At 41.2% G+C, this 20,585-nt stretch overlaps 1 protein-coding gene across 3 annotated transcripts in view; it reads left to right on the top strand.

Moving 5' to 3' along the window:
* Positions 1-757: 757 nt before the first annotated feature.
* Positions 758-20,585, top strand: part of RASSF9 (Ras association domain family member 9) — a 54,559-nt gene continuing 34,731 nt past the window's right edge. For 2 of the 3 annotated variants that reach the window (XR_014172096.1, XM_081926599.1), the window contains exon 1: positions 758-1,030. Coding sequence is in view for 1 of the 3 variants with exons in the window: in XM_081926599.1 (XP_081782725.1) it covers positions 984-1,030 (47 nt within the window). In the remaining 2 variants the exon portion in view is untranslated. Of the gene's footprint in view, positions 1,031-1,466; positions 1,625-20,585 lie in introns of those variants that run through there. The other variant, XM_081926600.1, reaches the window with a different exon arrangement.

Here is a 20,585-nt window from a genome sequence, read left to right as displayed (position 1 = left end):
TTTTTTCTTTTTTCTTTTCAAAATACAGTCATACCTCTTGTTACGTCCGCTTCATGTTACGTTCTTTCAGGATACGTCCCGCGGCAACCCGGAAGTACCGGAAAGGGTTACTTCCAGGTTTTGCCGCTTGCGCATGCGCAGACGCGCAAAATGACATCACGCGCATGCACAGAAGCGGTGAATTGCAACCCGCGCACATGCAGATGCAGGTTGCATTCTGCTCACATTGCGAACGGGGCTCCAGAACGGCTCCAGTTCGCAACCAGATGTACCACTGTAGGGCAATGCTAAATTGATGTAGCCAGTGGAATCCTATCTGATAGTTCAGTCAGTAGAGCATGAGATTCTTAATCTAAGAGTCATGGGTTCAAGTCTCATATTGGGCAAACGATTCCTGCATTGCAGGGGGTTGGACTAGATGACCCTTGTGGTCCTTTGCAACTCTACAATTCTATCCTTTAGTGGTCTATCCTTTAGTGGTCTGATGCTCTCCACCTTGCTTGCTCACCCCCAACAAACAAAAAAAAGTTGGCTTTCTGTTTTGCTTTGTTAAACCCTCTCTGCCCCGCGCTCCCAAACACTCTGGTTTTACTGATCCTGCTTTCTTTCTTTCTTTTTAAGTTAGCAGCTCGGAAAGTTTAGCAGCATTGCTCCCCCTCGCCATCGCTCCTATTCCCCCTTCCACCTCGGGTTTCGCCCTTCCTCTCTCGACACCCATCCCCTCCTCCCGCCTGTTCCTAAACGCCTCCTTCAAGATCGCGGCTGCTGGGCAGGGCTCCAGAAGAGCAGCAGCAACAAACAAGGAGGCAGGAGTTCAAAGTTAGCAACGGGTTGCACAACTTCGACGCTGGGTGACTATTAACAAGCTGGAGTAGTAGCAGCAGCAGGAACGCCAGCGAGACAGCAACGCGCCAGCCAGCCAGCCAGCCAGAGCTTTCTTCTGGGACCTGTTTGATGATCTCCTCCTGCCTTTGGGACCTACCATGGCTCCTTTTGGAAGGAATCTCTTAAAGACCCGGCACAAAAATAGGTAAGGAGTGGTTTGGAAATTCTCTTTCTTGTACCTGTTTGATTCACACACAGCCGAGAAGACGATCATCCGAAGATTAACTCTTCGGGGGAAGGTGCCTATATAAACTCAAGACGGGTGTGCGTCTCTTTCTCCCCCTTTTTGCACTTTCCCCATGCCTATGAGTTGGCTTCTCCAACCATGGCTTTTCAATAGGAAAATTCCGCCCCACTCTTATCCCTCCCCTCCCCCCTTTATAAAAAGGTGCTTGTAAGCACTCGGATACTGGAGCACTGCACGACTTTACTACTACTATTTCATTTCCTCCTGCAAACTGAACGTGTGAAAGAATGCCCGAGAAAATTCCAGGGTGGGATGAAAACGTCCTGGCTAGGAGTGCGAACTAAACACAGACGTTACAGCGCCCCTTATCTGGAAGCTGATAAGTTTCTGCGCGCACTAGTTGGCTGGCTGCAAACAGCGGGGACTCGCTCGTTCATTGAACGGGGCGGCTCATGTTTTTGTTCGTGTCCCACCTAAACTTTGCCCAACGATTGCCTGAAAGCTCTCAGGAATCCACTCTCGCTTCTCAGCAGGCTACATTCGCTTTTCAGTGTAAGTTTTGTACTGTAAAGAGAAGTTTGTTGTGTTTGGCTGGCTGGATGATGGGTTTGTGTTTTTTTTAGTTTTTTGGGTTTTAATCTGTTCTGAGCGCAGAGTTTGGGATCTATGATTCCTAATTCATCATTTAAATTTCTGTTACCATTTTTTTACTGGGGATAAGAGTTGGTTCGTTTTGAATAGCCTAGTCTGTCCTAACAAGGGCAGAACTTCATGTTCCCCTCCCTCATATTTCCAGGGCTCCTATCCGTCCCCCTACCCCCAATAGCCACACTTGCTTCTACATGTTCTTTCCAATACTGTAAAGAGAAAATTGCATGCTCCAGAATTGTGTAATTATTTTTAACTGCTGGTGTGGCTTTACATCTTAAGTGTAAGTTTCCTTGGAGCGAACAGGATATTTTTTCTGTTGCTTTGGCAATTACAGTGACCTTGAACTTGAGATGGAATAGCTAAAGTGCCTTTTGTTGCACTGGTCTGTGTCCTCCTTGTTTCTGTAATTCTGATTTAAGTTCTATTGGGATGTTTTCTATTTTATTTTATTAAAAAAACCATGTGGTATAGTCCCCCCAAGTGAATGCTGTGTTCTCTCCCCCCCAACCCCGTATGTGTTAATTGGTTTGATTTACTTTTGTGTGCCTTGGCCTCTTTAGGAACCTGGTCACATTCCATGATAAGGGCAATAATCTGCAATAATCTCTCTCTGCCTCTATCAGTATATTATCAGTGGTTATCATTCACAAGTGCAGGCAAAAATAAATGAGCATGTCTCTGTGTTTGAGAACAATGATTTGTTCATGAGTTTTCTGTTAATGTTAGAAAATGATAGCTGCTTTAGATTGCAAAAGCTATGTAGGATTTCCTTCTGAGCAAATATGCATAGAATTGCAGTGTAAGAAGCTAATCTAAAACTCTACAGTGAGCTGCAATGGTGGTGGGCAGATGTATGCAGAAAGTTTCAGAGGCCTACGCTTGGATATATTCCTTTCCAATTAAATTACAAACAAGTGACACATTTTCAGAAGTTTTTGGGGGAGTTTTGTGGGATGGCATTGGGGACTTTGTTTTCCCCAAAAATTAGTGTTAGTCCCAAAATCTGCTGTGGTTCTATCACGTTCTCGTTGAACCATGGGGTAGGGGTGGAGGGTAAGTCTTGGCATAATAACAAAGGGCAAAATCTGGAAAGTAAACAAAGGCACCCTTTCTTGCACTACAGTACTGGAACCAGAGGACAATTGTCTACAGCTTGCTCCTGGTAGAGATCTGTGTCTGATAATTTAAAGGCTGCCAAGAGAGATGGAAAACGGATGTTTTGTAAATCTGAAAAGTTGTGATGAGATAGGAATCATTTCCCTGAGTAGTTGCTGCCTTTTCAAACCTAAGTAAAATCTTGCCCTAAGTAGGATCTGTCCATCAAAGTTTTAATTGGTATATAGAACAGTAAGCTTGGAAATAGATTTTCCTTTTTCTTTTTGTTCCTGGCTCTGCTACTTTTGAACAAATAGTGCCAGCTAGTCCTTGTGGTTTGGTACATGCAAGTACTCATAACACACTCATTTGTAATCCACAGAAGTGTTGTGAGGCCCATTGTTTCCAGTCCTGGGGAACTCAATAGACATCTTATAACTCCACATGAATGTCCATAGAAATACATTTGAAATTATCAACAACTATCCAATAAATATTTTTTTAAGCCCCACAGAGTTACATGAGTGCCATCCATATTTTATCTCTGATTTCTTATCCTATTCTAACATGTTTGCATATTAAAAAGTCCCATTCATCTAAATGACTTCAGTGAAGTTTAGGCAGGAGTTCTAAGCATCCTTACATTTCTAGTACAGTGGTACCACGGGTTGCAGATTCTTCAGGTTACAGACTCCGCTAACCCAGACATAGTACCTCGGGTTAAGAACTTTGCTTCAGGATGAGAACAGAAATCGTGCGGCAACAGGGGGAGGCCCCATTAGCTAAAGTGGTGCTTCAGGTTAAGAACAGTTTCAGATTAAGAACGGACCACCAGAATGAATTAAGTTCTTAACCAGAGGTACCACTGTATGTATGTTTCAGTTTACTCAGTCAAGCAAAGATGATGATGATTTATTAAATTTCTGTACAACCCTTCATTTGAAAGTCACAGGGCAGTTTGCAACATGAAAACACAAAAATACATACCATAATAACAAACAAAAACAGTGACAACACCCCCCCCCCAGTTTAAAAGGCAATATATTGTTTAATCAGCCAAAGAGGTCAAGATTATTTGAAGCAGATGGAAGCAGAGTTTTCCTGTTGAGAGCAAATGGTCCTTTTATTCAGTTTCTAACAGTGGTCAGTGTGGTGTAATGGTTAGAGTGTTGGACTATGACCTGGAAGAGACCAGGGTTCAAATCCCCCCTCAGCCATGAAGCTCACTGGATGTGACTTTGGGCCAATTACTGCTTTATTACGGGATGTGGGTGGCGCTGTGCGTTAAACCACAGAGCCTAGGACTTGCCAATCAGAACGTCGTGGTTCAAATCCCCAGGACGGGGTGAGCTCCCACTGCTCGGTCCCTGCTCCTGCCAACCTATCAGTTTTAAAGCATGTCAAAGTGCAAGTAGACAAATAGGTACTGCTCCGGTGGGAAGGTAAACAGCGTTTCCGTGCGCTGCTCTGGTTTGCCAGAAGCGGCTTAGTCATGCTGGCCACATGACCCGGAAGCTGTCCGCTGGCTCCCTCGGCCAATAAAGTGAGATGAGCGCCGCACCCCAGAGTCGGTCACGACTGAACCTAATGGTCCGGGGTCCTTTACCTAACAGTGGTCAGAAACATCCTCTTGAAAAGGAATAACACAGGGCAGAAGACACTGACTTATCCTGAGTCAGATCATTTGGTCTATCTATCTGACAACACTGCCTGGCGGTGGCTCTCCAGGATTTCATGCAGGGATCCCTCCCAGACCTACTTGGAGATGCTGGGAATTGAAGGTGGAACCTTCTGAATACAAAGTAGGATGTTTTACCACACAGCTGCAGCTTGCAAGCAGGATAAAATGGTGGTGGGTGACAGGCCAAGTTCTACAAGGAAGGTGGAAGCAGTTGTATATATTTAAAAGAGGCAACAAAGAGGCTGTTTTCAAATATTTGAAGGACTGCCACATGGGGGATGCAGCAAACTTGCCTTCTGTTGCTCAAGACGGTAGAACTTACACCAACAGTTTCAAATAACAAGAAAGAGGGTTTTGAGTAAATATTAGAAAGAGTTTTCTGATTGTATGAGGTGCTCGGCAATGGAACAAGCCACAACCAAGATGTTCTCATATTGTAACAGAAGGATCAACTTTCATTTGAGGTTTTAATGCAGAAGCTGGATGGTGACCTTTCTGGGATGCTGTGGCAGCAGATTCAACTAGATGACCATTGAAATTCCAATGATTCTATGAAGGCAACTATTTTTCCCTGTTATGTGGTCTCACGACACCTGGTGTTCAGCAATGTACTCTCTATGATCACAGGGATCCATTTAGTTATAATTTCTAATACAGACAATATTTTTGTCACCACAAGTGATGGGGGGAACTAAGGACAATTTTGTGCTTAGTCAAAAAAAAAATGGCATTTTCCCTGCTGGTTGTTTAGAATTTGCAGCACTGTATTCCAATGTGTGCTGAAGATGGTAGAGTCACATGTATGTATACCCAAATAAAGAATTGAGTTTGGGACAGATCATTTTTGGGGAGTTACAGTTTGAGTTACTGTGATTGTTGTGGCCATTGGCCTTATGTGAAAGCAATGATCATTTCCACGTTTTGAATGTATCATTTGGCAGACACATGTGCTTTCATACTTGCTGCACTTCTAGAAGGCTTGGGTGGGTGCAGTGGCCCATAACTAGAGCTCTTTCTAAAAAGAGGAGTGATCATTTCAATGCGACCAGTGCCAATCTGCCATTGCATCAAATGGATTGGTAGCAAATAGGTTTTCACCTTCCCCAGAAGTGTGTGGCAATGTGGCAACATGTGCCAGCATGTTTTTTTTATATATATATAAGATATTTATTAAAGTTTTACAAAAAAAGCATAGAGATGCATACATCATAAAAAGAGAAAACAAAGATAACAAAAATACACAGAGAATAAAACAAAAAATACATAATAAAACAATACAGAAAAAAGATAATAAAAAAGCATAAACAAGAGAAAAAGAAAAAAAGAAAATCAATCATTAACTCTATATTTGTTTAACCCTGGTTCTTGACTTCCTCACACCTCCCTTTTTTGTGTTCCCATTTTTCCAATCAAATTCAGCAAATCCCTACCCTCTTTCAGTTCTCATTATTAATTATATAACTTAACATAGTATATAAAAAAAAAATCCTTCCAGTAGCACCTTAAAGACCAACTAAGTTAGTTCTTGGTATGAGCTTTCGTGTGCATCTGAAGAAGTGTGCATGCACACGAAAGCTCATACCAAGAACTAACTTAGTTGGTCTTTAAGGTGCTACTGGAAGGGGAAAAAAAATTTGTTTTGACTATGGCAGACCAACACGGCTACCTATCTGTAACTTAACATAGTATGTCGGCATTGGCCAGCATGTTCGATCCATTGGGGCTTGCCTTCCTGAATGTGTTCCTTACCCTGAAGGCTGTGCTGGTCATCTGTATCTCTGGCTGTCTCCTTCTGCCATGCTGTAATCTGGATGATGACAGGCTGCATTCTCCTCTTCTTGCAAGGAGCTAATCTTTTAGGAATGTTTCGACTGCAGAGGAGGATACCTTAGCAGAGGGGGATTGCACCCTAGAACATTATATTGTGTGTGTTTTTCAACATATTATAAGTACCTACTCTGTCATTATTATACATATAGATAATACAACAAGTTTCTTTTAAAAAAAATCTCTATGTGAGTCACAATCCTAAAATTTTAATATATTGTTCATGCAAGTTTTGCCAACCTGGTAGGGGATAAAGTATAAATATAAATGATTGACCAAGGTGAAAGTTTGTGATTGTGCTATAAACAATTTTCAGCTATAAACTTAAAAAAACAAAAATTGCATAGAAATGTGTGGCTGCTTTTTCAGTGTAGATCTACAAACAACAAAGTCAGGTCTAGCAAGCTACATTTTTAAAAATAACAATAGTAATAGTACAAGCAAGCATACCCATTTTGCCAGCTCTTAAATATGTTAAATACAAACCACCATTCTCACACACCCTTATAACGGGTTATAAAGGAAAGTTACCACACATTCGTACCCACAAAATGGTTCTAGTCCTACAGCTTAGCCTGCTCTACAGCTCAGCCCGCTTAAAGTCCATGAGTAGGCAAACTAAGGCCCGGGGGCCGAATCTGGCCCAATCGCCTTCTAAATCCAGCCCATGGACGGTCCCGGGAATCAGTGTGTTTTTACAGGAGTAGGATGTGTCCTTTTATTTAAAATGCATCTCTGGGTTATTTGTGGCGCATAGGAATTCATTCATATATTTTTTTCAAAATATAGTCTGGCCCCCCACAAGGTCTGAGGGACAGTGGACTGGCCCCTTGCTGAAAACGTTTGCTGACCCCTGGCTTAAACCATTATTATGTTCATCAATGTCATCCACTGTAGCCAAAAGAGGAGAAAGTTAAAGCTGTTTTTAGATTCTCCATGATAGTGAACAGGAGAGCACAGAGCTTCATTTTATAGAGAGTGGCCTAGGACCTTAAACATTGATTGTATTCATTACAACACAGCATGGTTGGAACTCAGAAATCAATCTTTCTTTTTAATGCACAGATACGAGGTGACTTTTGGTCATCCTTATGCTGTACACTGCTACTATGTAGCATCCTTGTATGCTGCTACCATGTAGCCAAAATAGGGCCATTGAGAAGCAAGAGGGAGGTATCAGTATGCTTAGAGAAAACCCCAATATCTTAGACAGGATAGACAGGCACTGGAGGCTGAGAGGGAGGGAGGAAGAGGGAGGCTGCCTACAAACACATTTACTTGCACACTTGCTGTTATCAATTTATTTAGTACGTTTTTTATAGCTTGGTGCTGCACACATGGTTGTCTCACCCTGCCACTATTTGATCCTTACAACAATCCTGTGCAGTGGTTAAGCTAAGAGTTGGTGATTGGCCTGAGCTAATCCTGCAAGCTTCATGGGACAACAGGGATTTGAATCCAAGCCTCATTGGTCCTAGTCTATCACTCCAACCCAGACTTCCCCACTTGACCATTGTCCATGCTGACTGAGGTTGAGGAGTGTTGTTGCCCACTAACACCTGAAGGACATCAGGTGTGGAGAAAGTTGCTCTAACCACTATCCTTCACTTTCTCTGATTGCACACATATGCAGTCACAGAAGAGAGGGGGGGGGAATAGTGCCTTTTACAGGTTAGGCTATCTTTGCAACAAGCTGTTATGCCAATTATCCTAGGACAAGTCTGGGGTACCTGTAGCCCTCCATATGTTGCCAATCAACTCCTATCAGGTTGTTTGGGGCTGATATCCAACAGTATCTGTAGGCCCACAAGCTCACCATTTCTTTTTAAGGGGAAAACCAACACAACTTTATTACAGCCGTCTCTTTCTTGAATTCACAATAGATATGACGTTATTGTTATTCATCATTCTGAGATAAAAGTAGTACTGAATGTTTTGTGACTGTGATTCTTATCCACACAAACTTGTGAAATAGCTCCACTTAAGGGAAGCCCAAAATATATGTTCCAAATTTGTGCATAGAAAGATAGACAAATGCTGGGCAACTGGGGATAAACTTCCAGACATCTGATGAGGTGGGCTCTAGTCCATCAAAGCTCATGCCACAATAGTTCTACTAATCTTTAAGGTACCATAAAACTCTTCTTGCATTAACATGAATACATGGAAAGGCTGCAGGATTGGGTCCATTTTCCTTACTCACAGCATGCATTCAGCATAACTTCTGTGTCCACATGCTTTCAGCCCTATATGAGTATTTATCAATGTGTCTTCTTTCACCCAATTTTCTTCTTTCTCTGGCTTAGGTAGTATTACATATAATACCATTAGTCATGCAATCTACTCCACTAGAAAGAAATTGTTGCCTGCTTTCCAAAAGCAGTCGATCATTAACATTTAAGGCACAAATACTTGTGCTTTCTTTGCCACTGAGAGAAAACTCTTTCTGACGCTTAAATGAGTAAGTACCCAGAGATTGCTAAGAAATGCTTGCCAGTGAGCAATCTGATCCAGTACGTGCTTGCTCAGAAGCCATCCAAACAGCATACTAACAGGACCATATGCCTGCCATCACATCCTATTAATTCTGCATTTTCCTAGTAACCTTTAATTAAAGAAGGCAGACAGGCGTCATTGTCCCTGCCAAATGGCAACCAATGCAGTGAAGCAGAGGTGGGGAAACTGACTCTGAGTTCCAAAGCTGTAGCCATGATAAAGATTCTTCAGAGGAATGCAGAGTGTACACGCATACTCTCTGTTTGCAAATGTGAGACATTCTCTTTCAGTGATCCCTGTCAAACCTACATATTGTGGATTCACAGACTCTTGCACACATAGGTTATATCAGATGTGGTTGAGCCAGCAGGTACAATTCCACTCCCCTCTTTCTGCATGCATGTCAAAACACACAGAAAGCTTTCTCATATCAAGTCAGACCATTGGTCTATGAAACTCAATACTGTCTCCACTGACTGGCAGTGGCTGTCTGGGGTTTCATGAAAAGTCATCCTCTACCATCCTTGCAGGGATTCTGTTTATTTATTGCCCAAAAAATTCTATACCACTTGATTTGGTTAAAAAAACAACCCCCATTTAAAGTGGTTTACAAAAAAAATGAAACAATTACATTAGCAATAAGAAGAATTAACAACAATAATGTAAAACTTCCGAAAAATTAAAACAGCAATAGACCAAAAGCAGATTAAAACTTGCATCAACTTCCTAAACATCTGAGTAGACTTGTCTACACAAGAATGTTTTAGCAGGCACCAAAAAGCATACAATGAAGATTCTTGCCTGATATCCATAGGCAGCGAGTTCCAAAGTTTGATCCTGGGACCTTGTGCATGCAAAACATGTGTTCCTTCCCAAATGGAGTCCTTAATACACGATGGCTCATGAAACCATGCTCGGTTTTCCATTTCATTGGCTGCCACTTCATGAGAATACTCTTGAATGCAATGCCCCAAGAATTTAATAGTAGTGGCTGGTAACCATTAGGACTGATGGTGCAGAAGGCAGAAATGCTAACAGCAGGTGGGGCCTGAGCCAATGATGGGCAGAGCCAACCAATTTGAGTTTTGTCCCCATCCTCCTCCTACTGAGTTCTGCAAGGGCAACACTGAGACTGAGGAGGAGGAAGTTGGCAATAGGGAAGCCCTGGACTAGTTGTAAGTTAGAAGACAGGCAGGTGAGAACTACATGAGGGCAGACTGAGGTTGGTAGGGCAATGCCCCATCAGTCCTAATGGACAAGCCTGCACTGGTGTTTAACTAAAGCATGCACAGGATCAGACTGCTAGTTAGCAAAAAAATTCTAGCAATATCTGGATTCTTACTCATTTACCCAGGAAGAGTTTTCTTTCAATGGCAAAGCACAAATACCTTCCCCTGCAACAGTTAATTATCTACCACTTTAGAAAGGCAGGCAACAATTTCATTCCGGCAGGCTAAATTACATGACTAATGGACTCGAGCATAAGACTGCATAATCTGGAGAAAGAGAAAGAGCTGGCTTGGATAGAAGCTAATAAAACACTTACTCAGAAATAATCACTTGAGTTAAGAAACCACAGTTTTCTTGTAGGGGAAGTACAGTATACTTTATGAATCCTGTAGAAAGAACAGATAGCACTTCTAAACTTCTCAGGCACTTATTTAAAAATGAATATTCAATGGCAGTTGTGAAGAGTGGCTAGAGGTCAACACAGTTTCAAATGGCTAGTAGGGTTGCTTCACTTGAAATTTTCAACAGAGGTAACTTCATACAGTGAGAAGTAGGAGATATTGTTGTTGATGGTTATTTATTTTAAAATGTGTGTGTGCTGCCTGCAATTATCACAGCAAGAGCGTCATTTCAAAGTGGCATACAGCAAGATAAATATACAATACACTTAAAAATCCAAAAAAAGGTGTCCAACATAATCGGAAGTCAAAACCATTTTTAAAACCACAATGCCTGCCAGCACACACCAGCACACATCAAGATGAACAGGAAGGTTTTCAACATTCATCAAAAGTGTAACCGGGTTAATGTTTGCTTTATGTCTGGGAGATGGTTATTCAAAAAAAAAAAAAGAGAAAAGTGTCACGACAGGGAAGGCTCTGTTGTGAGTTGTTGCCCATGAACATTTGCAGGCTTTGGGAGATGACTGAAGATGACTGCAAGAAGCAGACAGTTTTATATGGAAGGCATTCTCTCAGATATGCTGGTCCCTAGCTACTTAAGAAATTTTAAATTAACATTAGAACCTGGCCTGTTAGCTAATTGACACAGTACAGGTCTTTTAACAAGGGTGTTACATGTCCCTGGCTCATTAGCCTAACTGTTGCATTCTACGCTAGCTTCAGCTTCCAGACTGCAGCCAGGGGTGGGTCCACATAGAGCACATCGCAGTAATCAAAGCATTAGGGTATCAAGACACAAGTCACTGTGGCTAAGCTGTCCCTGTCCAGACACAGCCAAAGCTGATGTACCAGCCAAAACTGGTAAGAGATGCTCCTCATTACTGCAGCCACTTGAGCCACCAGTGACATTGATGACTCTAGGAGCATTCCCAGGCTACTGTTTTGGTACTTTTGTTGTTCATTTGTTCCATATTCTTGGTCCAGGGACACAATCTCACCCACAGGGGAAATATTTCTGAGATTCTCTGTAATGCGTCATATATCAGGCTTCTCTTATGGCTGATCCAGAGGTGCCACTACTGCAGAATGCCCACAGCCTGGGTGCTGAGTGGTGTCTTTTACTGGGCACACATCACACCTGTACTGATGGATCTGCTCTTGCTGCCTATTAGCTACTGAGCCAGCTTTAAGGTCTTGAGAGTTACATATAAACTACTAAAATACTCTGGACTGCTGATTTCCCCTCTACGCGGGTGGCGCTGTGGTCTAAACCACTGAGCCTAGGGCTTGCTGATCAGAAGGTTGGAGGTTCGAATCCCTGCAATGGGGTGAACTTCCATTGCTCAGTCCCTGTTCCTGCCAACCAAGCAGTTTGAAAGCACATCAAAGTGCAAGTAGATAAATAGGTACCAGTCCCGTGGGAAGGTAAATGGCGTTTCCATGCACTGCTCTGGTTCTCCAGAAGCGGCTTAGTCATGCTGGCCACATGACCCGGAAAAACTGTCTGCGGACAAACATCGGCTCCCTCGGCCAGTAAAACGAGATGAGCGCCGCAACCCCAGAGTCGTTCACAACTGGACTTAACTGCCAGGGGTCCTTTACCTTTACCTTTTTACCCTTTAAAGGCACTGAAGTCAGCAAATGGAACCCTGCTAATGTTGCCATGGCCCAACTGGCACTGTGAAGGTGGCCTTTTCCACTTATTGTACCAGATCTATTGAATGCCCTCCCTGTTGAAATTTGAGAGACCCAGTCTGTATTTGCATCCTGCAGGCGCTTGCAGTATATAAATTAATCAACAATAGCAATGCAGGCAAATAATAATAGCAATGCAGGGAATGAACTTTTGCTTCCCCCCCCCCATGCTTCTATGCAATGTGCAGAGATGAATGCTCACCTCTGATAACCTACTTAATTTCCATCCTACTTAATTTCCATGCATACATCATCAATGCAGTTGTCTGAAACACCTACTGGAGACCTGTGCTTAACCTGGAAGAAAGTCAATTATGTGTTGGTACATTCATGTCAGGGATAGCATAATCCTTACAGTTCACCGTGAATGCGACTCTGCTTCCAATATTGCATTGAATGGGGGGTGGAATCAACATTGTCAGGTTGAAAGAGCCTTCTGTGAGTGTTAGGGTAAACCCAGGACTGAGTAGTGTAACTTCTACTGCTGTAGGTACTCTGAGCTGTGACTTTGAACCACTTTGTGATTCATGCATTTTTATCCCTAGAGAAGTACCTTCATAGCAATTGATACTACCTTCTAAGAGAAATTCTACAGAAGAGTTGGGAAAGTGTAATGTTAGAAGGAAAATTTGCTATTAGTATAAATAAAAATTGGAGTATGTCTGCAACACACCTTCCTGCATTTTCAAAAGTAGCACATGAAACTTCTGTGCAAATCTGACCTAGTTTTTTGTTGTTGTTTTAAAGATGGGATGGTGGTTGAAAGGCAGCAGTTTGTTGCTTCACTTAGGTGTTGTGAGGATAAGTGCATTTAGAAGCTAGTTATTTACGGTACTCACAGGGCAATAATCATATGGACAAAAAGTTCCTTGGGCATATACAAAATAATAAGATAAATACATAAATGTATTTCACAAACCTAATCTTCAAACATAATCTGCAAACTCTGTAATCACATGTTCTGAAAACATCAGTTCTTGAAGCATCCTTATGAATTAGGAATGTAAATATCATTTAAGGTCTGATTTCATTTTAAGACTAGACTGTGCAAACAGGTCACCCAAATGAATGTTGCATTCATTTGCTTGTGAGTGAGTGTCACTGCTTTCAATAGTTTTTACTAAATGTATAGTATCTGTTGAAATGAAAGTCACTTTCATGGAATCACAGTATTGGAAGGGAGCCCAAGGGTCTCCTAGCTAGATGCCTTGCAGAGACAAAGGTAAGGTTCTACACTTAGGTAGGAAGTACCAGCACCACAAATATAAAATGAGGGACACTTGGATTGCCGATAGTACATATGACAAGGATCTAGGGATGTTAGTAGACCACAAGCCAACATTGTCAATGGGGAGTCAACAGTGTGATGGAGCAGCAAAAAAAAGCTAATGCTATTCTAGGCTGCATCAATAGAAGTGTCTTGATCAATGGACATAATAGTCCTACTCAATTATGCCTTAGTCAAATCACACCTGGAGTACCGTGTCCAGTTCTGGGTGCCACAATTTAAGAAGGATATTGACAAGCCAAAATGTGTGCAGAAGAGGGCAATCAAGATGATGAAGGGTCTAGAAACCAGGTCTAATGAGCAACAGTTGATGGAATGGAGTATGTTTAGCCTTATAAAGAGGAGACTAAGAGGTGATATGATAACCATCTCCAAATATCTAAAGGGCTGTCACATGGAGGGTGGAGCAAGCTTGTTTTCTTCTGCTCCGGAGAGTAAGACTTGAACCAATGGATGCATGTTACAAGAAAGGATATTCTAAATAAACATCAAGAAGAACCTTCTGACAGTAAGAACTGTTTGACAGTGGAACACAATGCTGCAAGAGATGGTGGACTCTCCTTCTTTGGAGGTCTTTAAGCAGGATTTCGATTGTCATCTATCATGTATGATCTAGCTGAGATTCCTGCAGTTCAGTGGTGTGAATTAAATGACCCTGTGGCTCCCTTTCAACTAAATTCTATGATTCTATGAATGCAAGAATCACAGCTAAAGAATTCCTGACAGATGGCCAATCAACTTCTGTTTTGAAAACCTCCATCTTCTGAGTTGCACTTAGACCACTTTTGAACTATGCTTGTTTCAGGGAAGACAGTGGACACTTCTGAGCCAGTCTGAGACTTGTCCTTTTTGGATAGTCTTCCATAAACCAAAATAGTAGTTTTCCTCAAGATGATGGCTAATTTATATAACACTGCAAACAAGATATAATTCTAAAGAGAAATGTATCCTTAATTATTATTTATCTCTATGTTTCTGGATGGCAAAGTAGGTGCACTTCTCACACCTATTGTTCCTTGTGTTGGTGATAATTATGTGCTAGGATTTCCTGCATGGATAGAAAACAGCTTCCTGGCCAAGGGAGGTATATTTTGTCTTCCCTTCTGAAAAAGCAAGACTGATAGAAGGCTTGCAGGAGAAAACGCAACTCCTTCCTTGAGGGAGTAAAGGATCAAGCAGGGGTTGGGCGCCATGTTGTAGTTAAGCAGGTCCTAGCCTGGTATCCTTAAAGTAATGATTGGTTCATCCAAATTGCCAAGCACTGTATAGTTAAGCAGATGTAAATAAGCTGTCTCCCCATACTTAATGATTCACCGAGTGCAAAAGAAATTACATATGATTGTAGGTAATGATTTAGTTTGCAGGATTCCTAATTTAGGGCCTGAACTAAAAACCTGCTCAGCAAAAGGAAGTCTGCTGGAACATGTGGGGCAATGGATCTCAAAATGTTTAGGAAAAACTTCCCCGAAAGCCCAATGCTTGAAGCTCCACACAATTAGGGTTGCTGAAATTCCTGGTCATATCTGGAATACTGCATTTGTCAGTAGTGTCCAGGCAGAAATTGGCTAAATGTCTTCGAAAATCTGGACAGATGGCAACCCATGTCAGTAGTGCCGTTTTTATAGAAAATAGTCAACAGCTTTGGGCAAAACTAAAAAAAGCTCAACAACATTTTTGTCCAGATTTTCACTGTTTGAAATATGCCAACCCTACACACAATCATTTTACCTGAGTCTATTATTTTGAAGGTTCAGAGGTCCATTAAGTAATTATTGCTCCTAGCTCAGGTATAGCCAACATGGTGCAGATGATACTGGACTTCACCATCCCAGAGCACAGGCCATGCTGGCTGGGTCTGATGGGAATTGGAGTCGGACAACAACTGGAGGGAACCATGTTGGTTACCCCAGCTTGTTGACATGCCCTTCTCGATCATGGGTGATGTAAAGATTTGACACTCACAGGAAACAGAGGGACAGTGTTTTGACAGAGATAAGAAAATATGAGTTGCCTCTGGCAGGGATGGTCCACTTGTTCCTTTAGAAAAATGAAGCTGCCTCAGGAAGGAAAGGACCATGCTGGCAGGAACGGAAAGGAAGGATAAACTAGATAGCTTTTGAAAGGTCTCTGGCCTGGACCCCAGTATAGTATATGGTAACAGGTCCCTAAAGGCTTTATTTTCGTAGACTGTTTTCAAGGGAAAGACTGGTTTGGTTAGTTTCCTCCCAGCAGGTGGAAGGGCCATTGGGTCACTTTCAAAATAAATTAGGCATGAACCTATCCATTTTCTTTTCCTCAGCTTTGATACAAGACATTCCTACATAATTTAACTGATTCAAGGGTGACTGGAAGGCAGCCAGATTTTATTGAGGTGGAGATGAGAGTAGAGTCCGAACAGGTGTATTTATACATACTAGTTTCTTTGTTGCCTTCGCTACAGGGAAAAATAATAATAATTCAAAGGATATTTTATTGCTTCAGATCTCAGGAGCCTATTATGAAGATGGATTTACATCATCTTGTGAGGGAAACATATTACCTAACTTTCTTTATGGTAAGATGCCACCAAATAGTGAAGATGTCATTGTCATATAGCATTCCCAGCAACCTTTCTTTGATGAAAATAGGGAAATCCATTATTATTATTATTATTATTATTATTATTATTATTATTATTATCCCACCCATCTGACTGCCTCAAATTTATGAGTAAGAAAAATAAAATCTGATTAAAATTTATATAAGCTGGGCTTTGTTTTTTTAAAAAATACATAAATAAAGGACTTCATTTAGAAAAAGCAAAAAAAGAAACCACACTAAATGCCCAAACACCTGCTGGAAAGATCTATAGATTGGAAGCCAGTACAATAGGTTGTGGAGTGTAACTGTGTGGCGCTAGGTCAGATGAAGATCCACCTTGTCCATCATTCTTGTCTTGTCCATTAAGAAACTGCTTAATGGACCACAATCTGTTTTCTGTCCAGCCCTATGTTTGAGGAAATATGATATATAGTTTTCTTGTTGTTTTTCCCCCTCAAGCAAGAACATGCATAATGGTTGTTGGTTTTCCTTAGTGGAGTCTGTGTAGACTATAATTAAATCTATAATTGTAATTCTGAGGCTTCCTACTTATTTGTGTAAAATATGTTTTTGCTCCATTTTTTTAAACTACTCTTGCAATTACGTGTCCTGGGACCTTAGGCTGAAAGGAGGATCATAAAAGCAGCAGCAGCAGCACCACCTGCACTTTTGTAGAAAATAAATCCAAGGTTCTCCTTAGCTGCAGTTTAGGCTGCAATATAGGAGTGACATTGCACTCAACTTATCTGTTGGCATTTTGCCTTCTTCGCAATAAGATATTTGAAATGATTGCCAGTAACCTTACAGTGCCTTTGCATACATAAGAATGAATTTCATCGTCTCAGACAGATGGCTGGATTTGAGCTGCAGGTATGAATTACCAAAGAAAACCCCCAGCAGTGTTACCTTAAGGGTAGAGGATGCGTGGTGTAAACAAACTTTTTGTGACAAGTAAAGAAGAAGAATAGATGTACTAACAGTGTAGACTTGCAAACCGAGAGCCATTACTGGAATGAAAACCACAAGTGCTCACTGCACTCAGCCTATGGGCAGTGTTTTTAGCATATATCTGTCTAGAGGAATTGAACTGAATATTGCACTGTAAGCCATTTAAATTTTGCACTAAAAAAACCCCTTCATATTAACAGAGCACCTTACAAACTGTGTGTATGTGATAAGTAAATCCCAGTCCTTATACACCTTTGGATATACCTGAGAGGATGGTGGGATAATTGCACAGTCAATGATAACTGTCATGACTGCATTGTATGTGACATATCTATTCTTTGATCTAAATCAGTATTTCAGAAGAGCTGAGTTAATCACAGGCAAGCCCATCCCAGGACTTACATTAGACTGGGGAGAATTTGGGGAGGGGGTATCTGTTCTGGAAAGAATCTACTATTTTCTTCTACCAGTGCTGATTTCTCAGGAGCTGAGGTTGTGCAGCACCAAACCTGTTACGATTCTGTAGTTGGGAGTGCATAGAGGGAAGTAGGTTATGAGGGTAAAAGCCTGCTCCGATATAAAACTTGGTGCTCTCAGGTGAGAGATAAGAGATGAGCAGGGTGAGTGGGGCAAGAGCCCATTGGGGTTTCTGCATTTATTTAGAACAACATTATGTTTCTATTTATTGATACAGTATATGTAGCCATTTCACTTTTATGAAAATCATTTGCTATGGTTTTGATTGTACTCATACCTGTGTTTCTATTTATTGTATACCGCTTCAGGATCTTCAGATAGTAAGTAGTCTTAAAATGGAAATAATAAATACATAAATAAAATAGATTTGCTTAGCTTATTCTGCATCCATACTCCTATTTATTTACATGTATTCTTAAAAATTCTAAGCAATGTATAGTCTGAAAAAGAAACAGTATATCATAAGAAACAAACCCATAACCTAAAACCAATATAAAAACACAGGAAGCATATAAAAGCAAAAAAGCCCATAATATCCTGATGTCTTCACAAGACTGTTGAAGCAACCGATGGTTTCTGCTTCTGCATACTCAGAAGAGGCCCAGGCCCTCTGACTACAATGACTTATTTTTGAAAGGTTAAGCATGTCCCTGCATGCAGTCTCAATTGGCACAGTTTTGTGGTGAACCATTTGACTCATACTGACTGCCTAAGTTCTATGAGGCAAATGAAATGTGATGCAGCCTTTGACAATTGTTGGGGGAAAGACAAATAAATAAAAATAAACTACTCTCTCTGTGAGGAAGCGAGGACAGCATGCTTTGCTCTAGCAACAAAGAGCAGCACCTTTATTTTATTCCATCTAAATGAATGGTTAGGGACTCTTTTGCACCAGAGAAAAAGCCTACATATCTCTAGCCCCAACACTGGGCAGCTTGAGAGGGGCCATACTGGCATACAGTATATTGCACTGCTGTACATGGCCAAACTCTGTAGCTCACCATCCACTAAACCCCTTTGCTTTCCAGAGCATTTTGCTAGTGCATTGGGTTATATACAGTAGCTCTAGTCAGAGTAAGCCCTTTGAAATTAATAGTCATGACTAACTTAGGTTCATTCATTTTGGTAAGTCTACTTTGAGCAAAGCTTGGTTAGATACAATTCATTTTGATTTATCATGGCAAAATATGTAGCAGTTCCATTGCTCACTTCTTTCATCAGTCAGTTATCCTAAAAACTAAATTATAATTAATCATGTGGTCTCTCAGTAATTACTCATTTATTTATTTATTTTACCTCCAGGAAGACTTTTAGACCAAGATTTTAATTATTCTTAAATGTCCCCATTCCATTCTTAGTTACATACTTGGAAGTTCTGTGGAAAACAGTAGGACTTGTTTCTGAGGCCACATTCACCCCATACATTTAAAGCACTATGATATCACTTTAACAATCATGGCTCCCCCAAAGAATTCTGGGAGCTGTAGCTTGTTAAGGGTGATGAGAGTTGTTAGGAAACCTCTTTTCCTCTCCCAGAGAACTTTGTAGTTTTGAGGGATACAGTTCTCCTAACAACTCTCAGAACCCTTAATAAACTACAGTCCCAGAATCCTTTGGGAGAAGTCATGACTGTTCAAAGTGGTATCATAGTGCTTTAAATGTATGGTGTGAACATGGCCTATATGCGTGCATAATCAGGGTGATTTTAAAGAATAATTTTAAAATGTGAATGTGCTTTGGTTGAGCTACTATGTTATGCTGGGTAAACTATATTGAAATGTTGAAGTGCAAACATGTCAGTTTCCTGGAGTAACTGCCCAGATAGCAACCTAACATGGAACATACTGCATCAAAGGTCAGTGCTTTGTTCAGACTAACTCCTTTCAGGCCAACTATTTGTTCAAGCTTTATCCCTGTAAAGTATTTGGAGTATGTGTTCTCAAGCAATGAAATCCAGATTCAGTTTTGCATCATGGTTTTCCTTAGTTCATTGCTCTTTGGTCATAGTGCTCCAACAGACCATGGAAAATACTCTTTCCTATCACATAACAGGTCATTTCATCTGTACGTTTGCAGTGCTGTTTGATTGTTCGAGATAGGCCAGAAATAGATGAACTTTGCTACCAAAATTCACAGCATCTGAGGCAACTCGGACATTGTGGGCTTTGAACATTCCATCCGCTGAGATGTTGCATTAGCCTCAGAGCACAAAAGTCATCACAGATTAGTCAAGCCCAGAGAACCATGGCTTGTGTGCTTGATTCAGGCAGCTGGAGAAGTTGTTCAAATACAGTACCTGTTTGATTCCTGCATCTCCATCTTAAGGTATCTAAAATGAGTTTGGCAAATGTGATTATCTTCTTCATCTGTATGCTAGCAGAACTTGCTGGAAAGAGGCTAAGATAGTAATGTGGGTATTCAGTCTCTCTCTGTGTGTGTACATGTTCTCTCTCTCTCTCTCTCTCTCTCTCTCTCTCTCTCTCTCTCTCTCTCTCTCTCTCTCTCTCTGAGTATACTTGCAGTTCCCTTAGATTTTTCATTTTAGCTCTTTTTTTACCTCCAGCATGAAAGTGAAAATACCATAACAAACAATATCCCCAGCATACCTAAGTTTCACCACCCCATAAGCATGGAGCTTGAAAAGCTTTGAGTTTCAAACAAAATGCAGTCATAACTTGAACAGCTCTGCCTTAAGGCCCTTTGATAAATCCATATTTATTTAGTTTTTGCAGTATAAAAAATAGGGAAAACTCCAGGGGGAAAGCCAGACCTGAATATGTCTTTGATTTCTATAGATTGAAAGTAGAAGTGATCTCATCTTAGAAACTTTACTTTAAATGGCAGTTAGTTACTATACTATACTATCTGGGGTGGGGTTTGACACTGAAGCTGCAGCACCTGAGCTTAAGAGAGACATGTCCTAATGCCAGATCTGTTTGGGCTGCCTCTAGGGAGGGGGCCAAGATTGAAGCAGGAGAGGAGAAGTAGCTGGGTCAACTGCAAAGCAGGCAAAACTTTTGTTACCACCTTCCTGCTTTGCTTTGCTACTGCTGCCCCCTGAAGGGAGAGGAGAGATGACAGACCATCCCTGGAGGACACTAGTCCCACTGACCACTGCTTTGTAACAACTGGCCTCAACATCAA

This window comes from Podarcis melisellensis (genome assembly GCF_964234715.1).
Source record: "Podarcis melisellensis genome assembly, chromosome: 10".
NCBI lineage: Eukaryota > Metazoa > Chordata > Lepidosauria > Squamata > Lacertidae > Podarcis > Podarcis melisellensis.
This window is presented reverse-complemented; position numbering and strand designations above follow the sequence as displayed.